This window comes from Gymnoscopelus microlampas (assembly GCF_963454915.1).
Source record: "Gymnoscopelus microlampas genome assembly, chromosome: 23".
Taxonomy (NCBI): Eukaryota; Metazoa; Chordata; class Actinopteri; order Myctophiformes; family Myctophidae; genus Gymnoscopelus; species Gymnoscopelus microlampas.
Window position 1 is genome coordinate 14,274,903 of NC_139960.1, and position 25,835 is coordinate 14,300,737.

General features: G+C 40.4%; 2 protein-coding genes across 2 annotated transcripts in view; both read right to left on the reverse strand.

The window, feature by feature from the left end:
* Positions 1-9,686: 9,686 nt before the first annotated feature.
* Positions 9,687-25,835, reverse strand: part of kdm5a (lysine demethylase 5A) — a 131,321-nt gene continuing 115,172 nt past the window's right edge. Inside the window, exon 30 of the transcript XR_014600244.1 lies at positions 9,687-10,869. The gene's annotated coding sequence lies outside the window, so the exon portion shown is untranslated. The remainder of the gene's footprint in view (positions 10,870-25,835) is intronic.
* Positions 10,866-19,424, reverse strand: LOC311040187 (uncharacterized protein). The gene is made up of 6 exons (XM_084050304.1): positions 19,343-19,424; positions 16,380-16,539; positions 15,520-15,621; positions 14,206-14,331; positions 12,087-12,128; positions 10,866-11,545 (listed from the first exon to the last, which is right to left on the reverse strand). Exons 2-6 carry the CDS (start codon positions 16,533-16,535, stop codon positions 11,453-11,455), a joined length of 519 nt encoding a protein of 172 aa, XP_083906430.1. The 5' UTR covers positions 16,536-16,539; positions 19,343-19,424; the 3' UTR covers positions 10,866-11,452.

Below are 25,835 nucleotides of genomic sequence, written 5' to 3' on the forward strand. Positions count from 1 at the left end.
TTTAAAGCTGATTGGTAGTGATTTTTTTGTGAATTTTTTTTTCCGTTTCGGTAGTGACGAAAAGTGACGAGTGACGAAAACAGAAAAGAAATTGTTCCCCCAAAAACCTGTTAGGAGCACGTTTCAGGCAATTTAAAGCTGATTGGTAGTGATTTTTTTGTGAATTTCTTTTTCCGTTTCGGTAGTGACGAGTGACGAAAACAGAAAAAAATGTGTTCCCCCAAAAACCTGTTAGGAGCACGTTTCAGGCAATTTAAAGCTGATTGGTAGTGATTTTTTTGTGAATTTCTTTTTCCGTTTCGGTAGTGACGAAAAGTGACGAGTGACGAAAACAGAAAAAAAATTGTTCCCCCAAAAACCTGTTAGGAGCACGTGTCAGGCAATTTAAAGCTGATTGGTAGTGATTTTTTTGTGAATTTTTTTTCCCGTTTCGGTAGTGACGAAAAGTGACGAGTGACGAAAACAGAAAAAAAAATGTTCCCCCAAAAACCTGTTAGGAGCACGTTTCAGGCAATTTAAAGCTGATTGGTAGTGATTTTTTTGTGAATTTGTTTTCCGTTTCGGTAGTGACGAAAAGTGACGAGTGACGAAAACAGAAAAAAAAATGTTCCCCCAAAAACCTGTTAGGAGCACGTTTCAGGCAATTTAAAGCTGATTGGTAGTGATTTTTTTTTTCCGTTTCGGTAGTGACGAAAAGTGACGAGTGACGAAAACAGAAAAGAAATTGTTCCCCCAAAAACCTGTTAGGAGCACGTTTCAGGCAATTTAAAGCTGATTGGTAGTGATTTTTTTGTGAATTTTTTTTTCCGTTTCGGTAGTGACGAAAAGTGACGAGTGACGAAAACAGAAAAAAAAATGTTCCCCCAAAAACCTGTTAGGAGCACGTGTCAGGCAATTTAAAGCTGATTGGTAGTGATTTTTTTGTGAATTTTTTTTCCCGTTTCGGTAGTGACGAAAAGTGACGAGTGACGAAAACAGAGAAAAAAAAAATCCCCCAAAAACCTGTTAGGAGCACGTTTCAGGCAATTTAAAGCTGATTGGTAGTGATTTTTTTGTGAATTTTTTTTCCCGTTTCGGTAGTGACGAAAAGTGACGAGTGACGAAAACAGAAAAAAAAATGTTCCCCCAAAAACCTGTTAGGAGCACGTTTCAGGCAATTTAAAGCTGATTGGTAGTGATTTTTTTGTGAATTTGTTTTCCGTTTCGGTAGTGACGAAAAGTGACGAGTGACGAAAACAGAAAAAAAATTGTTCCCCCAAAAACCTGTTAGGAGCACGTTTCAGGCAATTTAAAGCTGATTGGTAGTGATTTTTTTGTGAATTTTTTTTCCCGTTTCGGTAGTGACGAAAAGTGACGAGTGACGAAAACAGAGAAAAAAAAAATCCCCCAAAAACCTGTTAGGAGCACGTTTCAGGCAATTTAAAGCTGATTGGTAGTGATTTTTTTGTGAATTTTTTTTCCCGTTTCGGTAGTGACGAAAAGTGACGAGTGACGAAAACAGAAAAAAAAATGTTCCCCCAAAAACCTGTTAGGAGCACGTTTCAGGCAATTTAAAGCTGATTGGTAGTGATTTTTTTGTGATTTTTTTTTTCCGTTTCGGTAGTGACGAAAAGTGACGAGTGACGAAAACAGAAAAAAAAATGTTCCCCCAAAAACCTGTTAGGAGCACGTTTCAGGCAATTTAAAGCTGATTGGTAGTGATTTTTTTGTGATTTTTTTTTTCCGTTTCGGTAGTGACGAAAAGTGACGAGTGACGAAAACAGAAAAAAAATTGTTCCCCCAAAAACCTGTTAGGAGCACGTGTCAGGCAATTTAAAGCTGATTGGTAGTGATTTTTTTGTGATTTTTTTTTCCCGTTTCGGTAGTGACGAAAAGTGACGAGTGACGAAAACAGAAAAAAAAATGTTCCCCCAAAAACCTGTTAGGAGCACGTTTCAGGCAATTTAAAGCTGATTGGTAGTGATTTTTTTGTGAATTTCTTTTCCGTTTCGGTAGTGACGAAAAGTGACGAGTGACGAAAACAGAAAAAAAAATGTTCCCCCAAAAACCTGTTAGGAGCACGTGTCAGGCAATTTAAAGCTGATTGGTAGTGATTTTTTTGTGATTTTTTTTTTCCGTTTCGGTAGTGACGAAAAGTGACGAGTGACGAAAACAGAAAAAAAAATGTTCCCCCAAAAACCTGTTAGGAGCACGTTTCAGGCAATTTAAAGCTGATTGGTAGTGATTTTTTTGTGAATTTGTTTTCCGTTTCGGTAGTGACGAAAAGTGACGAGTGACGAAAACAGAAAAAAAAATGTTCCCCCAAAAACCTGTTAGGAGCACGTTTCAGGCAATTTAAAGCTGATTGGTAGTGATTTTTTTGTGATTTTTTTTCCCCGTTTCGGTAGTGACGAAAAGTGACGAGTGGCGAAAACAGAAAAAAAATTGTTCCCCCAAAAACCTGTTAGGAGCACGTTTCAGGCAATTTAAAGCTGATTGGTAGTGATTTTTTTGTGATTTTTTTTCCCCGTTTCGGTAGTGACGAAAAGTGACGAGTGACGAAAACAGAAAAAAAATTGTTCCCCCAAAAACCTGTTAGGAGTACGTTTCAGGCAATTTAAAGTTGATTGGTAGTGACTTTTTTTTTGGTCCCTAACATTCATCGAGCTCTGGACTTAGACATTTTGGTAGCACTTTACAATAATGACCCGTTATAAAGCATTTATAAACGTTTATAAGTAGTTTGTAGACTATTAACAAATCATTAACAACCTGTTTGTTGCCCTTCGTAAATTATTACTAAAACCTTTATAACTACAGTTACAAATCATTTGTAAAGTATTAGTAAGTAGTGAACTATTCATGAATAAGCCATTTATATACATCTGTAAAAGATTATTAAATCATTTGTAACGACCCATTCTAAAGCATTTATAAACGTTTATAAGCAGTTTGTAGACTATTAACAAATCATTAACAACCTGTTTATTGACATTCGTAAATGATTACTAAAACCTTTATAACTACGGTTACAAATCATCTATAAAGGTATTAGTAACTATTCATGAATAAGCCATGTATAATACATCTGTAAATGATTATTAAATCATTTGTAACTGATGTTACATAATATATACAAGCTATTGGTAGCTTGTTCATGTTTAACATATGCTTTGTTAAACATTCCTAAAGTATCTATAAATCCTTAGTACATGTTATTATGTGCCCTATAGTAAAGTGAAGACAGTTCATCATTTACAACTGTCTGTTAATGTGTTTGTTCATGTTTAACATGCTTTGTAAAACATTCCTAAAATATCTATAAATCCTTTGTACATGTTATTATGTGCCCTACGGTAAAGTGAAGACAGTTCATCATTTATGACTGTCTGTTAATGTGGACTTTCTCCTTACCTGTTGCAAACTACCTGGCTTTCATGAATGCAGACACCAAACAATTACTAGAATTATCATTCATGTTAAGCAAATGATGCGTAAGACATTCGTAAAGAGTATGTAAACCATTTGTGGTGTAAGGGACCAAAAAAGTCACTACAAAGTACTACCAATCACCTCTAAATTGCCTAACAGGTTTTTGGGGGGACGATTTTGGCCTCCACACTTAGTGATTATTTCGGATTTAACTTTCGTTTCGGTGGTGACCAACTTTCGTTTCGGTAGTTTGATTACAAAATGTAAGTTGTGTAAAAAATAATCTGACTATACTAAGTTGTTATTTGTTTGTTTAAGTCAGGCTATACTCTACTCAGAGTCATAAGTTTACAAAATGTACTAAAGTACAGTGAACGTCTGTGCGGTTTGTCTTCATCACTGAAAATAACGTACATGTAAACTGATGTCATGTGCAGTTGGGGTGAAGAAACACAACCATTTCACTCCTAATAATACCTATTTGGTTTGACATCCTGACTTGCTGCTGTAGCTGAGGCTTGAACCTGTTACCTGTGGCTCACTAGTCAGTGACTCTATCCATTCACCTACAGCTGTTTCCTTGGAATCTGTGGTTCTGAAACGTTTTGTTGTCAACCCCCCAAATTGACATGTATTTGGGCAGTGGACCCCAATGTGAAAAGATGTAGTGTCAGGGCCCCCCATGAAAAAGATTTATATTTATGCTGTAACACATTTTTTAAAAGTTTGTTTGTTGTTCAAGTCAAAGCACCAGGAAGGCTGTACTTGTCAGCCATCTGTTAGCTCAATGGGTTGAGACGCAGTATTCATGATCCAGAGGCCATGAGTTCAAATCCCATTGATGTCATTCCTATGATTCGTTCCTTTGCAGACTGGCTTCAAGAAGATCAACTGAAAACTACCAGGAAGGCTATATTTGTCATCCAACTGTTAGCTCAATGGGTTGAGACGCAGTATACATGATCCAGAGGCCATGAGTTCAAATCCTACTGATGTCTTTCCTATGATTCTTTCCTTTGCAGACTGGCTTCCAGAAGATCAACTGAAAACTACCAGGAAGGCTGTACTTGTCAGCCATCTGTTAGCTCAATGGGTTGAGACGCAGTATTCATGATCCAGAGGCCATGAGTTCAAATCCCATTGATGTCTTTCCTATGATTCTTTCCTTTGCAGACTGGCTTCCAGAAGATCAACTGAAAACTACCAGGAAGGCTGTACTTGTCAGCCATCTGTTAGCTCAATGGGTTGAGACGCAGTATACATGATCCAGAGGCCATGAGTTCAAATCCCACTGGTGTCTTTACTGTGATGCTTTCCTTTGCAGACTAACTTCTAGAAAAACAAGTTAAAACCACCAGGAAACCTGTAACTCTCAGCCAACAGCTTAGCTCAACTGGTAGAGCGTCTGTCCAATAACATGACTTGACTTGACTGGGTTCGATTCCCACTCGAGTCAAGTGTCCCCGGTAACTTGAGGCAACGGATAAATTGACTGATATCCTTAGTGATGCTTCCCTTTGCAGACTAACTTCTAGAAAAACAAGTTAAAACCACCAGGAAACCTGTAACTCTCAGCCAACAGCTTAGCTCAACTGGTAGAGCGTCTGTCCAATAACATGACTTGACTTGACTTGAGTGGGTTCGATTCCCACTCGAGGCAAGTGTCCCCGGTAACTTGGGGCAACGGATAAATTGACTGATATCCGTAGAATAACTTGTAGGAGTGTGCTGGTTCAAATCCAGTTCAACCCAGGACCGAGCGGTCCTGGGTTCGATTCCCACTAACGTCAAGTCCCCGGTAAATTGGAGCAGCGGATAAATTGACTGATATCCGTAGAATAACTTGTAGGAGTGTCCTGGTTCAAATCCAGTCACTGGATCCTACTGGACTCCTACAAGTTATTCTACGGATATCAGTCAATTTATCCGTTGCCCCAAGTTACCGGGGACACTTGCCTCGAGTGGGAATCGAACCCACTCAAGTCAAGTCATGTTATTGGACAGACACTCTACCAGTTGAGCTAAGCTGTTGGCTGAGATTTACAGGTTTCCTGGTGGTTTTAACTTGTTTTTCTAGAAGTTATTCTGCAAAGGGAAGCATCACGAAGAATATCAGTCAATTTATCCGTTGCCCCAAGTTACCGGGGACACATGACTCGGAGTGGGAATCGAACCCACTCAAGTCAGGTCAAGTCATGTTATTGGACAGACGCTCTACCAGTTGAGCTAAGCTGTTGGCTGAGAGTTACAGGTGTCCTGGTGGTTTTAACTTGTTTTTCTAGAAGTTAGTCTGCAAAGGGAAGCATCACTAAGGATATCAGTCAATTTATCCGTTGCCTCAAGTTACCGGGGACACTTGACTCGAGTGGGAATCTAACCCAGTCAAGTCAAGTCATGTTATTGGACAGACGCTCTACCAGTTGAGCTAAGCTGTTGGCTGAGAGTTACAGGTTTCCTGGTGGTTTTAACTTGTTTTTCTAGAAGTTAGTCTGCAAAGGAAAGCATCACAGTAAAGACACCAGTGGGATTTGAACTCATGGCCTCTGGATCATGTATACTGCGTCTCAACCCATTGAGCTAACAGATGGCTGACAAGTACAGCCTTCCTGGTAGTTTTCATTTGATCTTCTGGAAGCCAGTCTGCAAAGGAAAGAATCATAGGAAAGACATCAATGGGATTTGAACTCATGGCCTCTGGATCATGAATACTGCATCTCAACCCATTGAGCTAACAGATGGCTGACAAGTACAGCCTTCCTGGTAGTTTTCAGTTGATCTTCTGGAAGCCAGTCTGCAAAGGAAAGAATCATAGGAAAGACATCAGTGGGATTTGAACTCATGGCCTCTGGATCATGTATACTGCGTCTCAACCCATTGAGCTAACAGTTGGATGACAAATATAGCCTTCCTGGTAGTTTTCAGTTGATCTTCTTGAAGCCAGTCTGCAAAGGAAAGAATCATAGGAATGACATCAATGGGATTTGAACTCATGGCCTCTGGATCATGAATACTGCGTCTCAACCCATTGAGCTAACAGATGGCTGACAAGTACAGCCTTCCTGGTGCTTTGACTGAAACAACAAACAAGACAAATAACTTTAAAAAAATGTGTTACAGCATAAATATAAATCTTTTTCATGGGGGGCCCTGACACTACATCTTTTCACATTGGGGTCCACTGCCCAAATACATGTCAATTTGGGGGGTTGACAACAAAACGTTTCAGAACCACAGATTCCAAGGAAACAGCTGTAGGTGAATGGATAGAGTCACTGACTAGTGAGCCACAGGTAACAGGTTCAAGCCTCAGCTTTTTTGTTTCGGTAGTGTCACTACCAAAACGGAAAAAACATTTATTATTGGTAGTGACTTTTTTGTGACTTTTTTTTTGGTCCCTAACATTCATCGAGCTCTGGACTTATAAATGTTTTTTCCGTTTCGGTAGTGACACTACCGAAACGAAAAAAACATTGTTCCCCCAAAAACCTGTTAGGAGTACGTTTCAGGCAATTTAAAGTTGATTGGTAGTGACTTTTTTGTGACACTTTTTTTGGTCCCTAACATTCATCGAGCTCTGGAACTCCAGACATTAACAGTTCAAAAATTCCACCTTACTGTGGACATGCATGCTTGAGATTTTTTCTTTTTTTAAATAATTTGTAGTTTTGGAGATATTTAACTTTAAGCGCCCCATGTATTGTCGATGCGGCAATGGACATTTAAAGGCAGGCCTACAACTACATACTTACGCCTAGTAACCTCATTCATATTTTAAAATGTTCATCTTACTGTGGACATGTTTGCCTGAAAAGGAATCTTTGAAATGTTGCATAGTTTTAGAATTGTACTCCTTTAAAAGTTCAGAGATTTATAATGGAGGCGGATGGAAGGTTTTGGGACCTCAAAAAAACACTTTCACCTAGAAACTCCATTCACAGTTCAAAAATTCCACCTTACTATGTACATGCATGCTTGAGATTTTTTCTTTGAAATCATTTATAGTTTGGGAGATATTTAACTTTAAGCGCCCCATGTATTGTCGATGCGGCAATGGACATTTAAAGGCAGGCTTACAACTACATACTTACGCCTAGTAACCTCATTCATACTTTAAAATGTTCATCTTACTGTGGACATGTTTGCCTGAAAAAGAATCCTTGAAATGTTGCATAGTTTTAGAATTGTACTCCTTTAAAAGTTCAGAGATTTAGAATGGAGGCGGATGGAAGGTTTTGGGACCTTAAAAAACACTTTCACCTAGAAACTCCATTCACAGTTCAAAAATTCCACCTTACTGTGGACATGCATCCTTGAGATGTTTTACTTTGAAATGATTTGTAGTTTTTGAAATATTTAACTTTAAGCGCCCAATACATTGTCAATGGCAATGGATATTTAAAGGGAAAAGGGTACAAACTTTGCCAGGCTAAGTTAACAGAACAAGTCAGAACCTCTGTGGTGCAGTGGTTTAGATACAGGGCTTGCAACCTAAATAATATTTCAATATGGAATAATAATTTACCGGTAGTTAATTTTATTTGTTCTCTCTAGGCACAAAACACACTTTGAAAGTCTCTCGGGGTTCACAAATTTAGGATGCTTAATATATTTCACTGTTGGAAAAAGTACTCCAGATACTTTACTTACAAAGTAGCAATACCACAATATAAAAATACTTTGTTAGAAGTAAAAGTTTTCAAAATGTAAAAAAAAAAAAAAAAAAAAAAGTAAAAGTACTAAAATGTTTGAAAATAGCAGATCTGTGAGCTTGTAGATATAAATAGCCGATATATGAAATATGGCTAAAGTGGTTAATGCATATTTATGATTGTTTTTGTCACATTCCTAAGCCAATAATTTGATGACTGGCAGCGGTTACTGTAAAGAGTCTTCTTTGTGTCTCCTACCGGAACCTCTGCCTTCCGGTCCGCTGGTCATCAAATTATTGGCTTAGGAATGAGACAAAAACAAAAAAATATCCATGGATTCAAGTCTCCATGGGGTGAATAATATTTTGGGGCTCTCCATAAAGAGATGGCTGAATAGCTGGACTCAATTATAACCATACATAGGTGAGTGTTCCATACACCCATGCTGTTTTTATCACTGAAGTCGTCTTGTACATTGGAAATTGTATGAATGTATTTATATACTTTATTTTTCTGAGTATCTTTGCACCCCCCCCCCCCCACACACACACACACACACACTCACTCACTCAAAGGAACAAAATGGAAATAAGCTCTCGAGCTTTATTGTGTTTTATTATTTTGACAAAATAATATATACAAACAAAAATGTTGATGCATATGCAGTTTTAGATGTCAACTAAGATCAGTCAATTAATCAATTAATCAATCAAAATGCCTGTTTTGAATCAGCATCACTGCATCCAATACGTACAGTAAGTGTAAAGGTCATTACACACCGGCGATTATGCGAATATACGCAAAATTCGGACTTGGTCCGGATATATAAAAGACACTTTTTTCGCTCCGCAAAACTGATGTGGAAGCTTGCATTGACTTTATAAGGTTTTAAAAAAAACGTATTATTCGCATGAAAAAAACGCCCCCGGTGTGTAAGGACCTTTACCCTCAGAAAAGTATCTAGAGACAAATTTGATGCTTTTTAAGACCAAGGGAAAAACAGAGTTTCAACATTTTTGGAAACAATACTCCTGATAAAATATCTACACTGGTAATATGTGTTATTAATTAAAAAAAATAACCATATAGCATATTTTTTCAATGCAGTTCTTATTCTGAAGTCTGCTACAAGAAGAATTATTTTCATTAGTGGGCTGGCTAACATGACACTGGTGTTAGAATCCTGATGGTGTCTAATATAGGCTAAATTAAGACAAACAAGAGTCACAGAGAATGTAAATGTGGGGTCATAAGTGCTCCTTAGAGGTGTCCGGGTGGTGCAAGGGTAACATTCCTGCCCACTACTCCTCCACAGTGCATCCAGCTTGGCCGTGTTCAAGGGTGGGAAGCCGGGCGGGGAGGGCGATTTTGGTTCTCTAGTGCAGTGGTTTTCAACCTTTTTCATGCCAAGGACCCCGAAATTGTATTTGGCCGCGGACCCCCATCTGAAAATATTTTGTTCCAGGGACCCCCAGAAGCAAAGATTTGAGTTAAAAATATTCGCTTTAAAAAAAAATATATATATTCAAACATATGCGCACATTTTCAAGATTTTTCAAAAATAGCAGATCTACAAGCTCATAGCGCGGCACTCGGTGCCGCGCTATGAGCTTGTATATCTGCTATTTTTGAAAAGCCAAAGCTAAGTGGTTGAAATGATTCTGAGGCTATGTTAACTCATTTTGCTGGGGACCCCCTGGTACCCCCCCCCCCCCCCAAGGACCACTGGTTGAAAACCACTGCTCTAGTGAGTGACGCGTGCTTCAGAATTACGCCACACTCGCTCCGGAGGCCGCGCCCCTTGAACCCAAACACGCCCCTATGGCCATCTTGAGTGACAGTGATGCGTCCAAACACTACTTTATTAACAGTCTGCAAAGACAAGCACAGAAAAGTACAGTTCAATACAAGGTCTGCAAAGAGGATTTTAAACCCAGGAAAGCACTATGGCATGTTTCCATTGGGGTCCTTTGTACAAGACAATGCAAATAAACGAGTAGAAATCGAGAAAAAAAATATGTACAGTTACAGTAAACAGTTAAACTGAACTTGAAAAGGGGGGAAATAACTGTTAAAAGGCAGCAGCAAACAGAAGGGTGTTTTAAAAGGCGATCTAAAAGAACTAAGAGTGGCAGCCGACCCGGCGTTTATGTAATATAAGTAAGTGTAAATATACGTTGCGCCATCGCCTTGATATATCACTGCGTTAGCCTGTTCTCATAGGAAACACTCAGGACGGCATGCAGGGCGTGTTTGGGTTCAAGGGGGGGCGCGGCCTCCGGAGCGAGTGCGGCGTAATTCTGAAGCACGCTTGAGTGACACAGGTTGGTCAGGGGGCCTGTTCGGTGGGGAGGGGAACTGGGTGGGAGGCATTGCATGTTCCCCCACGCAACACATTATATCCTCCGGTAGAAACTCCTCACTGGCAGAGTGTAGAACATTGGTTCTCAAAGTGGGGTCGGGGGACCCCCAGAGGTACTTGAGGGTGTTCCAGGGGGTACCCAGAAAAATGTGTAAATATAGCATCAGAATAATTATGACCTTTTATACTTTGGCTATTCAAAAATAGCAGATCTACTAGCTCATAGCGCGGCACCGAGTGCCGCGCTATGAGCTTGTAGATCTGCTTTTTGAAAAATCTTGAAAATGTGTGCAAATCTTTGAATATATGCTTTTTAAAAACGAACATTTGTAACTCACATCTTTGCTTCTGGGGGGTCCCTGGAACAAAATATTTTTAGATGGGGGTCTGCGGCAAAATACATATCATTTTGGGGGTCCTTGACATGAAAAAGTTTGAGAACCACTGCTGTAGAAGAGAGAGTAACGGCACGCTTTGATCTCGCCGCAAAGCGGGCTGCTATGGGCTATAGTTCCAAACATTGGAACTATCTCATTGAGATACAGAGCACACATCGGAATTCCATTCTTACGATGGGAGTCAATGCTAGTGTCATAACTCTCTTATACGGCTCTGCTCACTGGCAGGTGACGAGAAGCAGTTGGTGACGTCATGCGGTTGGTCTACACCACTGTTTCTCAACATCGGGTCCAGGGACCACCAGGGGTCGAAATGGACCCTTTACGGGTCTGTAACTCTCGAACCGAATGGAGTTAAATTAACACTGACCTTGAAATGTAAAGGTTTGAGGGTCACTGTTATACACGATTCCCAGTAAGGGTCCGCAGTGACAGGGACTATGTGGGCGAATTGGCATAGAGATTAATTTGGGAGGAGAAAAAAAGGAAAAAGATGAAGGAAAAACACCCAACCGGATGACAGTGGTTTGAACTGACCGACAATTACATTCTCGGAGCCCTGTTCTCTTACTAGTGGGCCTGATTGGTCACTATAGGAGCCCTGTTCTCTTACTAGTGGGCCTCTCTTGTCACTAAGAGCGTCCCTCCAGCAGCAGGTCCATATAAGCTCCGGTCACCAGACTGTCGTCAGAAACTCCAAGAGCCTTCATCAGATCGCGGGCCACCTTAAAACAAAAAAACACCCATCAATGAAGCTATGAAACATCTGATCAATGTGTTGTTGTCAATATCAAAAATACATCAATCAATATTCATTTGAACCCATTAAGACCTGGAGAAGCATCCGTGTCATTTTTAGATTTGAGCTAAAAAGCATTATTTTACACTTTGGCTATTCAAAAATAGCAGATATACAAGCTCATAGCGCGGCACAGAGTGCCGCGCTACAAGCTTGTAGATCTGCTATTTATGAAAAATCGTGAAAATGTGTGCAAATCTTTGAATATATATTCTTTTAAAGCGAACATTTTTAACTCTAATCTTTGCTTCTGGGGGGTCCCTGGAACAAAATATTTTGAGATGGGGGTCCGCGGTCAAATAAGTATCATTTTGAGGGTCCTTGACATGAAAAAGTTCGAGAACCACTGATATAGAAACATACTTTTTTCAGAATACTGTTGGGATTTAGAAGACATTTCTAGAATCGGCTTCAGGTCTTAATGGGTTAAGTAACCCGAGGAAGAAAAGAACAATTGAAAAACAAACCTGCTGTCCCTCCTCAACACTCTGATCAGGACGCATCACAACCTAACACAGAGAGAGAGAGAAATAATTAAGGGGGTTCATTTCTTATTGACTTCATTACTATATTTAACATTGCTTGGCTATAATTGCCTCGCACAGAACATAGCAATCAGTTCATCTAAAAAAATAAAACTTTGAAAATGCCATGCTACCTGGTAAAAAAAAAAAAAAAAAAAACTCACAGACAGCAGACCTCGCTATTTGACATTCCTCTCAGCTGTAATTATGTTCAAGCTGCATGCGTCCAAAGTTTACATTATATTTAGGCCTGTCACAATCAATACGTGACCTTATCGCAATTATTTGAGTTGATTGCAATTATTTGGCATAATTGTCAGAATTGTTTCCATTAATCTAGAATCTATTTTAGAATCATCAAGAATATCAGATGTACAAGATCACAACGTATTGCGGTGCGTTGTGTAGATTGGCTATTTCCACTATTTTATAATTTAAAAAAAATATATATATATATACACAGTATATCGCATTATCACTTGCACAACACTTGTTCTCCCAGGCCTTTTAAATAGTACGTAAATAGTAGAAATTGTTGGACACCTGTCTACGTGCTCCCACATTTCTCCTTTATGCTACTTGCCTTTTTGCTATGATTTTTGTATTATTGCTTTTTTGTATATATTGTTGATCTTCCCGTTTTGATTTTGTTTTGTGTATTTTTGCTTGCAGTTGTTATGTGTATGTATTTGATGCTTTTCTGTGTGTTTTTTAACCCTGATGAACAGCACTTTGGTCAGCCTTTGGTTGTTTTTAAATGTGCTTTATAAATAAAATAAAATTGACTTGACAACGGGTGCAGCCACACTGGGGCGCATCAAAACCTGTTGTCACCTCTCTCAGAGCTTGGTTCTCTTTTGGAGTGTCGACAGGTGGCACAGAGCATGAAATGAGTACGAGTTTGAGAACTTTAATGCAGGGGTCTTCAACGTTTTCAGGCCAAGGACCCCCTAGCTGAGTGAGAGATGAAGCAGGGACCCCCTACTCTATATTGTATAAAATTGTGTTTCAGATTAAAACATTTTTTTTACTTAGTGCTCTTTTTTCCCTCTACACCTACAGTATAGCCTCTTTGCCAAAAATAGCCGATCTACAAGCTCTCAACGCCTCGCAGCGCGCCCGCCTCCCGCAGTAACAGCGCTGAGCTGTCCGCTCCCCTCATTCACACTGCAACAGTTGCAGACAGTGCAAGTTTTACTGCAGCCTCAGGCAGGAGGGTTAGCCTAAATGCTAGCGTGCTTCATTAGACCTAGTTTGGCTATTAAGTTATTATTTGGCCATGTTCACACTGACTTCAATCTTTGCTATTGTTGGGAAGACCTGTGTGGTGTCTAAAAATGTTGCCAACACTTATATAAAAAACATTATTAGCGTTTAGCGTCGCAGATTCTGTTGCCAGGTTTGGCGAGAGAAACAAGCAATCCGAAAAACAAGTAATCAGGTCTATGAAAACACACACACACACACACACACACACACACACACACACACACACACACACACACACACACACACACACACACACACACACACACACACACACACACACACACACACACACACACACACACACACACGGTAGAATATGACTTCATTGAAGTCATTTCTTTCTTGTTTATTTTCACAATGGCCAAAATAGAGAGAAAGGGATCATCATCAACCGTCACCATTTCTATGAACAGTGTAAGTGTTTCCAATTCCCATTAATATGTATTAACATAAACACCGAATATGCAAAAGCTGCCAGGTTGGGAACATACTGCCATACATATTTATATTTTATTTAGTCCTGCTTATTGAAATATGACTAATGTGTTTTGACCGGTAGCTGGGTGTCTGTGCGATCAGTTGGTGTGAATGTGAGTCATGAATTAAATATACATTATGTCTTCACCTCATGACTCCAACACTGATATGACAAGGTTCCAGATTTCTGACATCACCATCTGAACCTCCAGCTCCATAGTGTGTGTGTGTGTGTGTGTGTGTGTGTGTGTGTGTGTGTGTGTGTGTGTGTGTGTGTGTGTGTGTGTGTGTGTGTGCGTGTGAGAGAGTTTATTACCTCAAGCTCCATATAGTGTCCCAGTCCCTCCACTGTGTCCAGATGAACCCTAGTTTGACCAATCAGATACAGATGTCTCTCCTTTCGTACCTCTCCTTTAATACCGATGGCATCAGACAGCACCGTCTACACAAACACACACACACACACACACACACATATTTATCACTTACCCAGCCGTTATTTGTCCTGGGGGATGGGGTGATAGAGAGCCCTTATCACAGTGCTTTTCCAACCTTTTAATTTCAAGGACCCAAATGCAGAGTGACTGAACCAAACCTTATGCTCCTCAAAACAACTGGTTTAGCGTCGCATCGTGTTGTGCTTGGTTGCAGGTGTTTTCACAGACATTTTACAGTTTACAGTTTAGGCATTTAACAGACGCTATTAATCCAGAGCGATTTACAACCAATCCCTCCGTGAGAGCAAAGTCCCATCATGCTTCAAAACAGGAACCATCGTTCCGATCCAGAAAAAGAGCACGGTAACCGGGTTAAACGACTGGAGGCCTGTAGCACTCACACCTATAGCGAGCAAATGCTTTAAGAAACACGTCAGAGAGATGATCGACAACAAGTTGCCACTCACACTCGACCCGCTAGAATTTGGCTACAGTCAGAACAGATCCACGGATGAATGCCATCGCTACATCACTTCACACCACCCTCTCACACCTTGAGGGAGACAAATCCTGTGTGAGATACCAAATGTTGTGTTGCCTATTTTCCTATATTTTGGCAGGCAGTACATATTGTATGGAATTCATTAAAGATCAGAATGATGATGAATAAAGATTTGACAGGCGTGGCTATCATCCTCATTGTTCACATAATCAATAATCTGATTAAACAACTTTACATTGTTATTTTTTCTTTATCAGTCGTTATGACAATTACTTCCTCCCCACACACATCTCTGTGTGTTGTGTCCTACTGACTGGCTCACAACGCGTCGCGATGTGACGCGTTGTGAGCTTGTACATCGGCTATTTTCCAATAGCCTAGGTATAAGATAGGGCTGAAGTGGTTAATGTATGTTTCATTATATCATAATTTATATCTGCAAAGTAACTAGTAACTAAAGTTTTCAAATAAATGTAGTGGAGTAAAAGTACAATATTTGCCTCTGAGATGTAGTGGAGTAGAAGTAAAAGTATTGGAAATTGGAAATACTCAAGTAAAGTACAAATACCTCAAAATTGTACTTAAGTACATGTACTTAGTTACTTTCCACCACTGCCCGTAAAGGGTCAGAGCTGTAGGGGGTCCTTGAAATGAAAAGGTTTGCGAACCACTGTACGGGCGTGTCACTCACCTTCAGTTCGTCGGGGTGCTGTGTGGGAGTGATGGAGTAACGAGACAGTTTGGGTCCATCTGAGTCAGGACGCTCATAGAAGATCAACTGTCCTGAACCGTCCTGGCACACAGACAGACAGAGAAACACACATTGACATACAGACAGACAGGTGCAGACAGACAGACAGACAGACAGACAGACAGACGGATAAGAGTGAGAAAAATACAGACAAACGGACAGAAACGGGTGGAGAGAGAAACAGGAGGACAGACAGACAGACAGACAGGTAGAGAGACAGGCAGTTACAAAATGTAAAGGTGATGTTATGGATTTGATTGTGTGTGTGCGTGTGTGTGTGTGTGTGTGTGTGTGTGTGTGTGTGTGTGTGTGTGTGATCTTTGCGTACTCTCTGATCACATGGACTCTCTGTGTGTGTGTGTGTGTGTGTGTGTGTGTGTGTGTGTGTGTGTGTGTGTGTGTGTGTGTGTGTGTGTGTGTGTGTGTGTGTGTGTGTGTGTGTGTGTAGAGGGTATGATCCAGAATGAAATCGGACATTTTATTTCTAACAATTTGAATCCATAATTAGGAAATTACCTTTGAACCACAACGGACTGATTGGAATTTTTACACAGTAAATCAACTATATATATTTTTTTAAAGCCAAGGGCTGGTTAGTGTTACATGGCACAATAATAACCTTTACATTAGCAGAGGTGTTGCCAATCGGCGAACGTCGGTACACAAAATCATCATCGATAGGCTAGAATGTAATATGTGTGTGTGTGTGTGTGTGTGTGTGTGTGTGTGTGTGTGTGTGTGTGTGTGTGTGTGTGTGTCTGTGTCTGTGTCTGTGTGTCTGTGTGTGTAGAGGGTCTTACCATGAAGTCCCGCAGTTTTAGTCTTCCTTTGCTGCAGTTAAAAAAGGTGTCGTGCTGTCTGATGATGGTGCCCTCTGATTGGCTGAGCTGATGAGCCTTCTCAGCCAATAGCGTAGCGTCGGTCACTCTGGCCTTGATCTCCACGTTGGATGGCATGACGCTACGGAGCATGTTTATAACATGGTCACATGTTATTTCAACTTCCTTTTAGAGCAAAGTTACTCCAAAAAAAGGAAAGACAATAAAAAACCTAAACTAAACTAGAGCTACAGTCCATACGTTTGATGTCCACTCCCTACAAAAAGAGATCATTCAACTGTAACACCCAGGATTCGTACCCGAGTCTCCCTTACGGGAAGCCAGACCTGAGGCCAATTCTACAAATGCCTTCTAAATGAGTAGTTCTCAACGTAAAAAGAAAATATTTCAAAAGAAGACAAGACGACAAGAAGCTTGACATATGGGAATCAAAATCTGTTGGAAATATTGTATTTTGATGTGGTGTCATAATAAAATGTAATGTTGATATGGCACACTGACTATCAAGAAAATAAAAACATGGCACTAAATGTCAAAAAGGTTATCGACCCCTGAGTGTTCTGAATCAAACTTAGGTGTCTGATATTAGTTTTTTTTTTGGGGGGGGAGGGCTGACATACAGTAACTAAACCAGGGGTCTTCAACGTTTTCAGGCCAAGGACCCCCTAGCTGAGAAAGAGATGAAGCAAGGACCCCCTCTATATTGTATAAAATTGTGTTTCAGATTACAGATTTTACTTAGTCTGCTCTTTTTTCCCTCTACACCTATAGCCTCTTTGCCAAAAATAGCCGATCTACAAGCTCTCAACGCCTCGCAGCGCGAGGCGTTGAGAGCTTGTAGAACGGCTATTTTCGGCTAATGTTCCCCTCAGAAAAGGAATTCTAGGGTTCAAGTGGTTAATGTAAAAAAACGAAATCCTATCACACAAAGATTTGGCGGACCCCCTGTAGTAGCTCTGAGGACCCCCTAGGAGTCCCGGACCCCCTGTTGAAGACCCCTGAACTAAACTATGTGTTGGCGGAACCTAATAAACAACTGAATTGTTGAATTACTTGATAAATTGTTAGAACTGCACTGTACATCGAGTGGTTCTCAAACCTTTTCATGTCAAGAACACCAAATTGATGTGTATTTGGCCACAGAGAGCCCCATTTGGAAAAAGAAGATTTGTGCTATTATTATTATTCATTTATTTACTCTCCGAAAATAACAGATATACAATCCCGGCTATTTTCGAATAGCCAAGGTAGGGTATAAAATAGGATTAAAGTGGTTAAACTGATTTTATATGCGAACCGCCTGGAGCCCCGCCAAGAACCCCTGGGGGTCCCCAGACCCCACTTTGAGAACCTCTGCTGGTATAGCAAATTGTAACTCAAGGTCGTGCTGGTGTGGATGACAGCCATGTGCAGGATATAGAGTAACAACACAGATCATGTCTAAATTATTTAGAAAATAGCCGATCTACAAGCTCACAAGGGGTTCAACAACATTCCTGTGATTTACAGTGGTTCTCACAGTGGGTCCATTTGGTTCCATTTTGCACACTCTCAGAGTTATGGGGGTCCTTAGTGCAGTTATCCCAGTGCCCCCATCTTTTCTGGTGCCCACTCTTCCAAGTGCCCAGTCTTCCAAAAAATATGGTGCCCACCTATCCTGTATCCAGTGGTGGAAAGTAACGAAGTACATGTTCTCAAGTACTGTAAAATGTTTAGGTATGTTTTACTTTACTGGAGTATTTCCAATTTTCGGTACTTTTACCTCTACTCTACTACTAGCCTAGCTGTAGTATACAACTCTCGTAGACGTATTTATGATTCTGACGTTTTCAATCGACTAGAGTTGTAGGGTTCACGCCCAATGGACACATGGACTTTCTGCACTATGCCCCTCAGATCAAATTGAAAATAAAGGTGCTTACCTCAAAGCCCCAAATGTTAACAACTTCTATGGGGTAGTAGTTTAATGTAATAATCCATATCTTTCAATAAAGAAGTGTTTTAATGCCGTCTGTGGCCGAACGCCATTTTTTCACCCTCGTTTACTTTCTGTTTACATTTAGTGTAATTCCGGGTTTCACCGGATGCGCCCCTCACTACCCGTCACTACCGCCCATTGCGAACTTCCGACAGAATCGGCCACAGACGGCATTAAAACACTTCTTTATTGAAAGATATGGATTATTACATTAAACTACTACCCCGTAGAAGTAGTTAACATTTGGGGCTTTGAGGTAAGCACCTTCATTCTCAATTTGTACATGTTTGGAGTGTCTACGGGGTATAGTGCAGAAAGTCCATGTGTCCATGGGGGGAGAACCCTACAACTCTCGTAGATTGAAAACGTCAGAATCATAAATACGTCTACGAGGGTTGTATACTACAGTCAGCTACATGTACATAAACGTTCAGATTTCAAATATAAAGTGCTTACCCCCGAGCCACGGATGTTACAAAGCGACCGGGCCGCAATAAGTACCCGTATCTCCCGTATTGTTCAATAAAAAGCATTCTAATCCGATTGCCAGCCATTTTCTCCACATTGTCTCTGATACGTTCAACCATGCGACACTAATGGTTGGGAGGTGTATTGCACTCTGATACTTTACCACAAAAAGAAAAAGAAAAAAAAGAAAATGAAATCTGAACATTTATGAACATGTGAGAGTTGGCAATGTAAAAAAAAATGGAACACCGCTATAACCCAGGGGGACTCGGCACCATGACTGTCATGGTTCAGGGCTACTCTACTACATACTTTTACTCTACTTTTACTCTACTACATACTTTTACTCTACTTTCACTCTACATACTTTACTTAGGTAAAACATTTGAGTACTTTTTCCACCACTGAAGGTTTCAATGTGTTTAATTGTCACACAAAGAGTCACATCATCACATTCACATTAAGACACAGTTCTTACCTGTAAACTAAAAAGGTCTCAAAGTGAAATGTTGTTCTTTCTGTGGAGGACCGCGCCGTCTTGATTTTACCGCGGGAAAGCACTTCCGCTTCCGGTTATCTTTCTTTTTACGCTTCCGGTGCAAATTGAGTCGTTCCGGTGATATTTTTAACTCTAATAAACCAACAACAGCATAATAAAAAACTATGATTATGACAAATATGACGGTGACCTGGTTGCTCTTCTGAGTTATATTATATATATAAACACTTTACACTTATATATTTACATTAACGTGTCTTCCCTGTTTTACTAGAAAGGAGAAATTCCACTACACGTATTTTACCAGTAGGGGGCATCATCGTACAATATTTGCACACTGTGTACAGTCAGTGACGTAGGAGAGAGAGAGAGAGAGAGAGAGAGAGAGAGAGAGAGAGAGAGAGAGAGAGAGAGAGAGAGAGAGAGAGAGAGAGAGAGAGGGAGCATTATGGGAAAGGTTGCTTAATACCAGTGCTTTATGATTGATTGATTGATTGATTGATTGATTGATTGATTGATTAGTAGCAGTTTGAAACAACAGCAAAACAAGCAGCAGGGCTTGTTTCCATTGTGGTCAATTGTACTCAATTCATCATCATATGTTACATATCAGCAACAACTCTAAAAGCAATAATAAAGGATACATTTATAGAGAAAAACGTGTGGAGGGGTAGAGGATGCCACTCACACCGTACGGGGCTCCTTCCATAGAGCTTGCTGAGGGAGTTATTTGCATCTCTGAGGCAAATAGCAGTAGAGGATCAATTCATCTAAGTCCAATTACATTTTGAGGTCAATGTTTTTAGGTCAGATTTAAATTTGGCTGGGGAATCAAAGTTGATTGTGGCAGTATACAGTAGCTGCTGTGTGTGTGTGTGTGTGTGTGTGTGTGTGTGTGTGTGTGTGTGTGTGTGTGTGTGTGTGTGTGTGTGTGTGTGTGTGTGTGTGTGTGTGTGTGTGCGTGTGCGTGTGCGTGTGCGTGTGCACAATAAGGGTCTATCTATCTATCTATCTATTTGCCTTTCTCTCTCTCTACCCACTCACCTGTCATCTACTTGATCAATACATCAATGATAATCACTTTACTCAATACAGGTCCATCTGGGTGGTTTAGGAGCATGTGTTTTAATTTGCTGAAGAAAAAGGGTCAGCAGAGACAGAGGGGCGTTTGGGCTTGGGTTTCACACAGCAGACCACCTGTGGAGTCTGGGGGTGTAGAGTAACAACCTTCTCTCAGAGTACGCTAGTATATAGGCTATGTAAACATGTATTAACTAGGTCACCATCATTTTGACCAGTTTGGGGGGGTTTTGGGCCAAAATGAAAGGACCATAGCTGTTGGTCTGGCATGTTTAGCCCATTAATGACTCACAGTGTACTTTACATTACTGCTGATTAGTTTTCCAAAGCATAGTGTGGCTTGTTATTCACAACATGTTCACAATGCAGCGTTGTGACATGACATTGTAGATCACAGTTGATGGTCTGACGGTCACAGTTGGTCAGAGGCAGAGGTGGAAAAAGTACCAATACTGCAATGTAGAAATACTCTGTTACAAGTAAAAGTCTGGAATTCAACATTTATTTGAGTATTTGGTATCAAAATACACTTAAAGTACCAAAAGTAGAAAGTACTCATTATGCAGAATGTCCCATTTCCCAAGTTTTCAAATGTATAAAAGGTATAAAAACTCTTTTGGAAATAGCAGCTCTACAAGTTCACAATGCGTGGCATCGAGACGCATTGAGTAGAAGTAAAAGTACTGAGATGTAGTGGAGTAGAAGTAAAAGTACTGAAAATTGGAAACACTCCAGTAAAGTAAAAAATCACACCCAGTGTGAAGTGGGCGGTGTGGTCACAGTGGTCATCACAGTGGGTGATTCACTTTAAAAAAAAACATAAATGTGTTTTTTTTAAGTGCACAGTCCTATTTATAGGACTGCACATGTGTCATGTGTTTCACTAGCCAATCACAGTCCTGAATAGAGTCAACCAGTGTACAATGGTGGCCAATCACGGTGCAGGGTTAGGGGGGTACAATGGTGGCCAATCACCGCGCAGGGTTGGGGGGGTGCAATGGGTGGGGGTCCAAACCTCACATATAGGGGCGGTTGCACCGCCCAAAAATACCTCAAAATTGTACTTAAGTACAGTACTTGAGTAAATATACTTAGTTACACCACTGGTCAGAGGAGGGTGTAGAGTAGACAACCACATGTCTCCTCTCTCAAGCCAAAGACAATCTTTGAGGCATTTGTTGCATTTCCTGGTTTGAATCGATGAGTTTCAAACTGACTGTAAAAGTGAAAAGCATTATAGCGACATGCCACACATGCCAAGCCTGACCGCAGCCATCTTGACAATGTCATAATCTTCTGGGTGAAAGGGAGCAGGAAGTGTTGTTTATTAGGAAGCAGTTTCTTTTGTGTGGTTCACTGTGGCGTAACCTCATGTCACCAGGGTTAAGGTCAAGCCTTTTCCTAGTCTCGCATAGCCAGACAACTATTCCACAATCTCAGAATGCTATATAGAGTCTGGAAGTACACCTCCCGAAATCCGAGAGAGGAAACTGGCACTTCCGTTCACGAAAATATATTTTAAAATATCTTTACATTTTATTTTTGGGACGGTGTAACCGCCCCCTAAGTGAGGTTTGGACACTGACCAATCCTGCACCGTGATTGGCCAATAGTCTACAACGCAGTCTACAACCCTAACCCTTCCACAGTCAATGCAAATCTATACTTTTGCAAAGTCAGCCAATCACATTACAGCTAGTGTCATCACCACTAGCTGTAATGTGATTGGCTGACTTGCAAATTCAGGACTGTGATTGGCTAGCGAAACACATGACACATGTGCAGCCCTATGAATAGCAGTATGGACTTAAAAAAAACACTATTATGTTTTTTTTAAGTGAATCACTTCCATCACTGTGATGACCACTGTGACCACACCGCCCATTTCACACTGGGTGTGATTTTTTAATTTCCATTTCTGCTAAGGGACCAGTCGAAATTTACAGAAGGGGGTCCCTGGAGGAAAAGAGGGGAGGGTCATGCCTTTCTAATTTTAGTACAAGGGAGGGTCAGCTAATTTTGAATTGATAAAATAGTCAATTTTGTATATACATTTTTAGTACGGCAGAACAGTGGTCAATGACCCCTCTCTATTTCAAATGATACGTAGGATTCAAATCCAGTAACATCTTGGTCTATTTAGAATCAATGACGGTCGTTAACAAGCCATCAATGCACAGCAAGTGTGAACGACCCGGTCAAATCTATTCAGCGTCTTAACGATGGTGGTTGAACAATTAAGCAACACTTCAACAGGTGTTAGGCATATTAGAGAGATGCATTATCCCAATTTCCAACACAGAGATATCCTCTTTTAACTGTTTTTGTTGCTCATAGAATTACATACACAAGGTAGGTTACAATGACCAATTTATAACTGGATATTCATAATCATTTTTGCACATTTCCTACTAATGATGACTCAACCAGGTAAACCGGTACAGTTTCCCTTGAAATTCTAACTCCCATTTCTGTGGAAGTAGGCCTATTTAAGGGAGGTTTTTGTACATCAAGGTTAATCCAGGCTTTTATTTGATGTATGAAGACTCATCAATGTTGTCAGTTACTTGGAAGTCGGATGTCTGACTCGGAGTCGGACGTCCGACTTCCAAGTAACTGACAACATTGATGTAAATACACATTATGCTGTGTGCGTGTGTAAAACTGTCAACCTTGAGTTGAATTTCCTTTCTGTTGTCACGCACATTAACAGTATCCACCATCGATAAAATATAATACAAATCTTAATGTTCTAATCAATGTGGAAAGCAAAACATCAGACATATTATCAGTTTTAAATGTCATGTTGTTGTATTTGATGGGGAGGGTTAGGGGTGTTAAGATAACACTAATTTCACGATACATACATGATGTTGGGCATATGATATCGATATGATACATTATTAATGTTCTTTTCTCATGTATCATCAACATTGGCCATCATCTTTAGTTTAAAATAACAATTATAAAGCACTTTAAAAAACAATTACAAAGTGCTTTGTACACACAAATAAATACATTTGTGTTTACCATGTATAATACCATGTAAACAATCTTAGATTAGATGTAGGCCTATTTGAGAGTGCAGACTGGCATAACTGTTTTGACGCATGTCACATTAACGAGCGTCAACAAGCATCAGCTGACACACAACACCTCCCCTCTGCAGTGCTTTAAACTGAAAGTGACTGGAGTCTGTTTCATTTCTCTCCAAAATATCTTGAATATGATGGAAGACATGATTAATAATTACTGTGATTATGATAAGCTTTACATTTCATATCATACACCATACAGTAAGAACTCCTATAACTTTCACCTGCAAAAAGAAAAGAAAAAAGAAAAGAAAAATAATTAAAAAAATATTACGATACAGTATGACATCTTGACAATACCTATCGTCACATTTTAATACCACGATAGGCTATATCGTGGGACAATATATCGTGACACTCCTATAGGCGGGGAGGGTTAATCTTTTCTTTTTAATCACTTGGGGAGGGTCATTGATTTTTTTTTTAGTCAAAGGGAGGGTCATGGCATTTTAGATCAGGGCACATACATTTTCTCCAGGGGTACCCTTATTTAAAAATCGACCTGTCCCTAAGCATCAAGCTATATATGCTTAGATGATTTTGATTTAGATTCTGATATATTTGCGCAACTGTAAAGACGAAACGGAAGTGGGGAGGAGGCTTCACATCTGCTTTATATTTTAATCATGATCAGAGCTTCCGAGTGCCAGACTGTATGACCGGAAACATTTGAAAATTGTGGGAGGCAACAGTCTGGCCACGCGAGACTGGCCTTTTCCCAACTAATATTCGGTTACATATCCGGTTGGGTACCGCAATGTTATTGTTCCCGCACATGAATGCCGAATGGAGCTAGTCGCTATGAGTTACAATAAAACACTAATATTTATGTTATTGTTTTATTTTAAAGATGAGCTAACGTGCACTGCATCATGGGTTTATTGGTAGGCCCTAAAATTATGAAAAAGGAGTCACAAAGTGACAAAAGACACGCACATCCTGTCCTGCTGGGCTGGGTGCTGGATCAAAAATTCAACATGAAATAACAATAAAATCCACACACCAGAATGCTGCTCCCATCGTGTTTTTTTCCCCCCTTTATTGGTGGTAACGTTTCGAGCCAGGAGACCTTACCAAGTGCCCTAAAATGATGACACATCTGACCGAAGAGGAATCGCCAGGCGACACATGGTTATATCCGCTCTAGACCGAATCAGAAAGCTACAAAACGACTTGATCCCAGTCTACTGTGGTGACACATGTTCTAATCTTATGTAACATGACCGTGTGAGACGGAGCCTCAACGCGTCAACTCTCACACCATGAGAGTTGACAATCACTGAAAGATGTGCGTTATGGATATTGTCACCACGGCTAGTAGGGAGTTGACCTAAGAACACCCCCCAAGCTGTCCTGGCTTGCTTTATGCAGTGGTGTAAAGTAGCAATGTACATTTACTTAAGTACTGTTCTTAAGTATAATAATTGAGGTATTTTTACTTTTACTTCTGCTCCACTACATCTCAGAGGCAAATAGTGTACTTTTTACTCCATTTATTTGACAACTTTATTTACGAGTTACTTCAGCCCTATATACATTTCGGCCATTTGAAAATAGCCGATCTACAAGCTCACAATGCGTCCCGGTGCGACGCATTGTGAGCTTGTAGATCGGCTATTTTCAAAAGACTCTTATACATGTTATACATTTGAAAACTTGTGGAATGGGGCATTCTACATAATGAGTACGTTCTACTTTTGGTACTTTAAGTACATTTTGATGCTAATACTTTTGTACTTTTACTCAAGTAAATGTTTTATTCCGGACTTTTACTTGTCTACATTGCAGTATTAATACTTTTACTTAAGTAAAAAATGTGAGTACTTTTTCCACCACTGGCTTTGTGTGTATGCGTATACAGCGTATGTCCACGGTTTCAGCCCGATCTGAGCTTCAGGGACTATAGAATTAGTACCTGGTACCTCTGTGGCGTACTAGGCAGAGTGTAAATGAAGTATGGCGCTGATCGGTCCAGCGGTTTGCGAGATTAGCTCGGGACAAACACAGACCGCCCCTAGCCTGGGGGAAGCATATCTTTTCGGGTCTATGATCCGGTCGTGAGCGGAAGTAGCCCTACGTCACCAGGCGCGTCATCCGCGTCATCAGGCGGCCGGAACAGCAAATCCGGAAAGACTTCACCCCAAAATAGGTCTGTCTTAATAAAATCCTTGATGCGGCGTAGTTTAGCTTATTTTTGAGTGGTGCCAACCACTCCTACATTTGACTTTGTCCGTGTGTCCGTATGTCCGTCCGTATGTCCGTCCATATGTCCGTCCGTCCGTATGTTCGTCCGTATG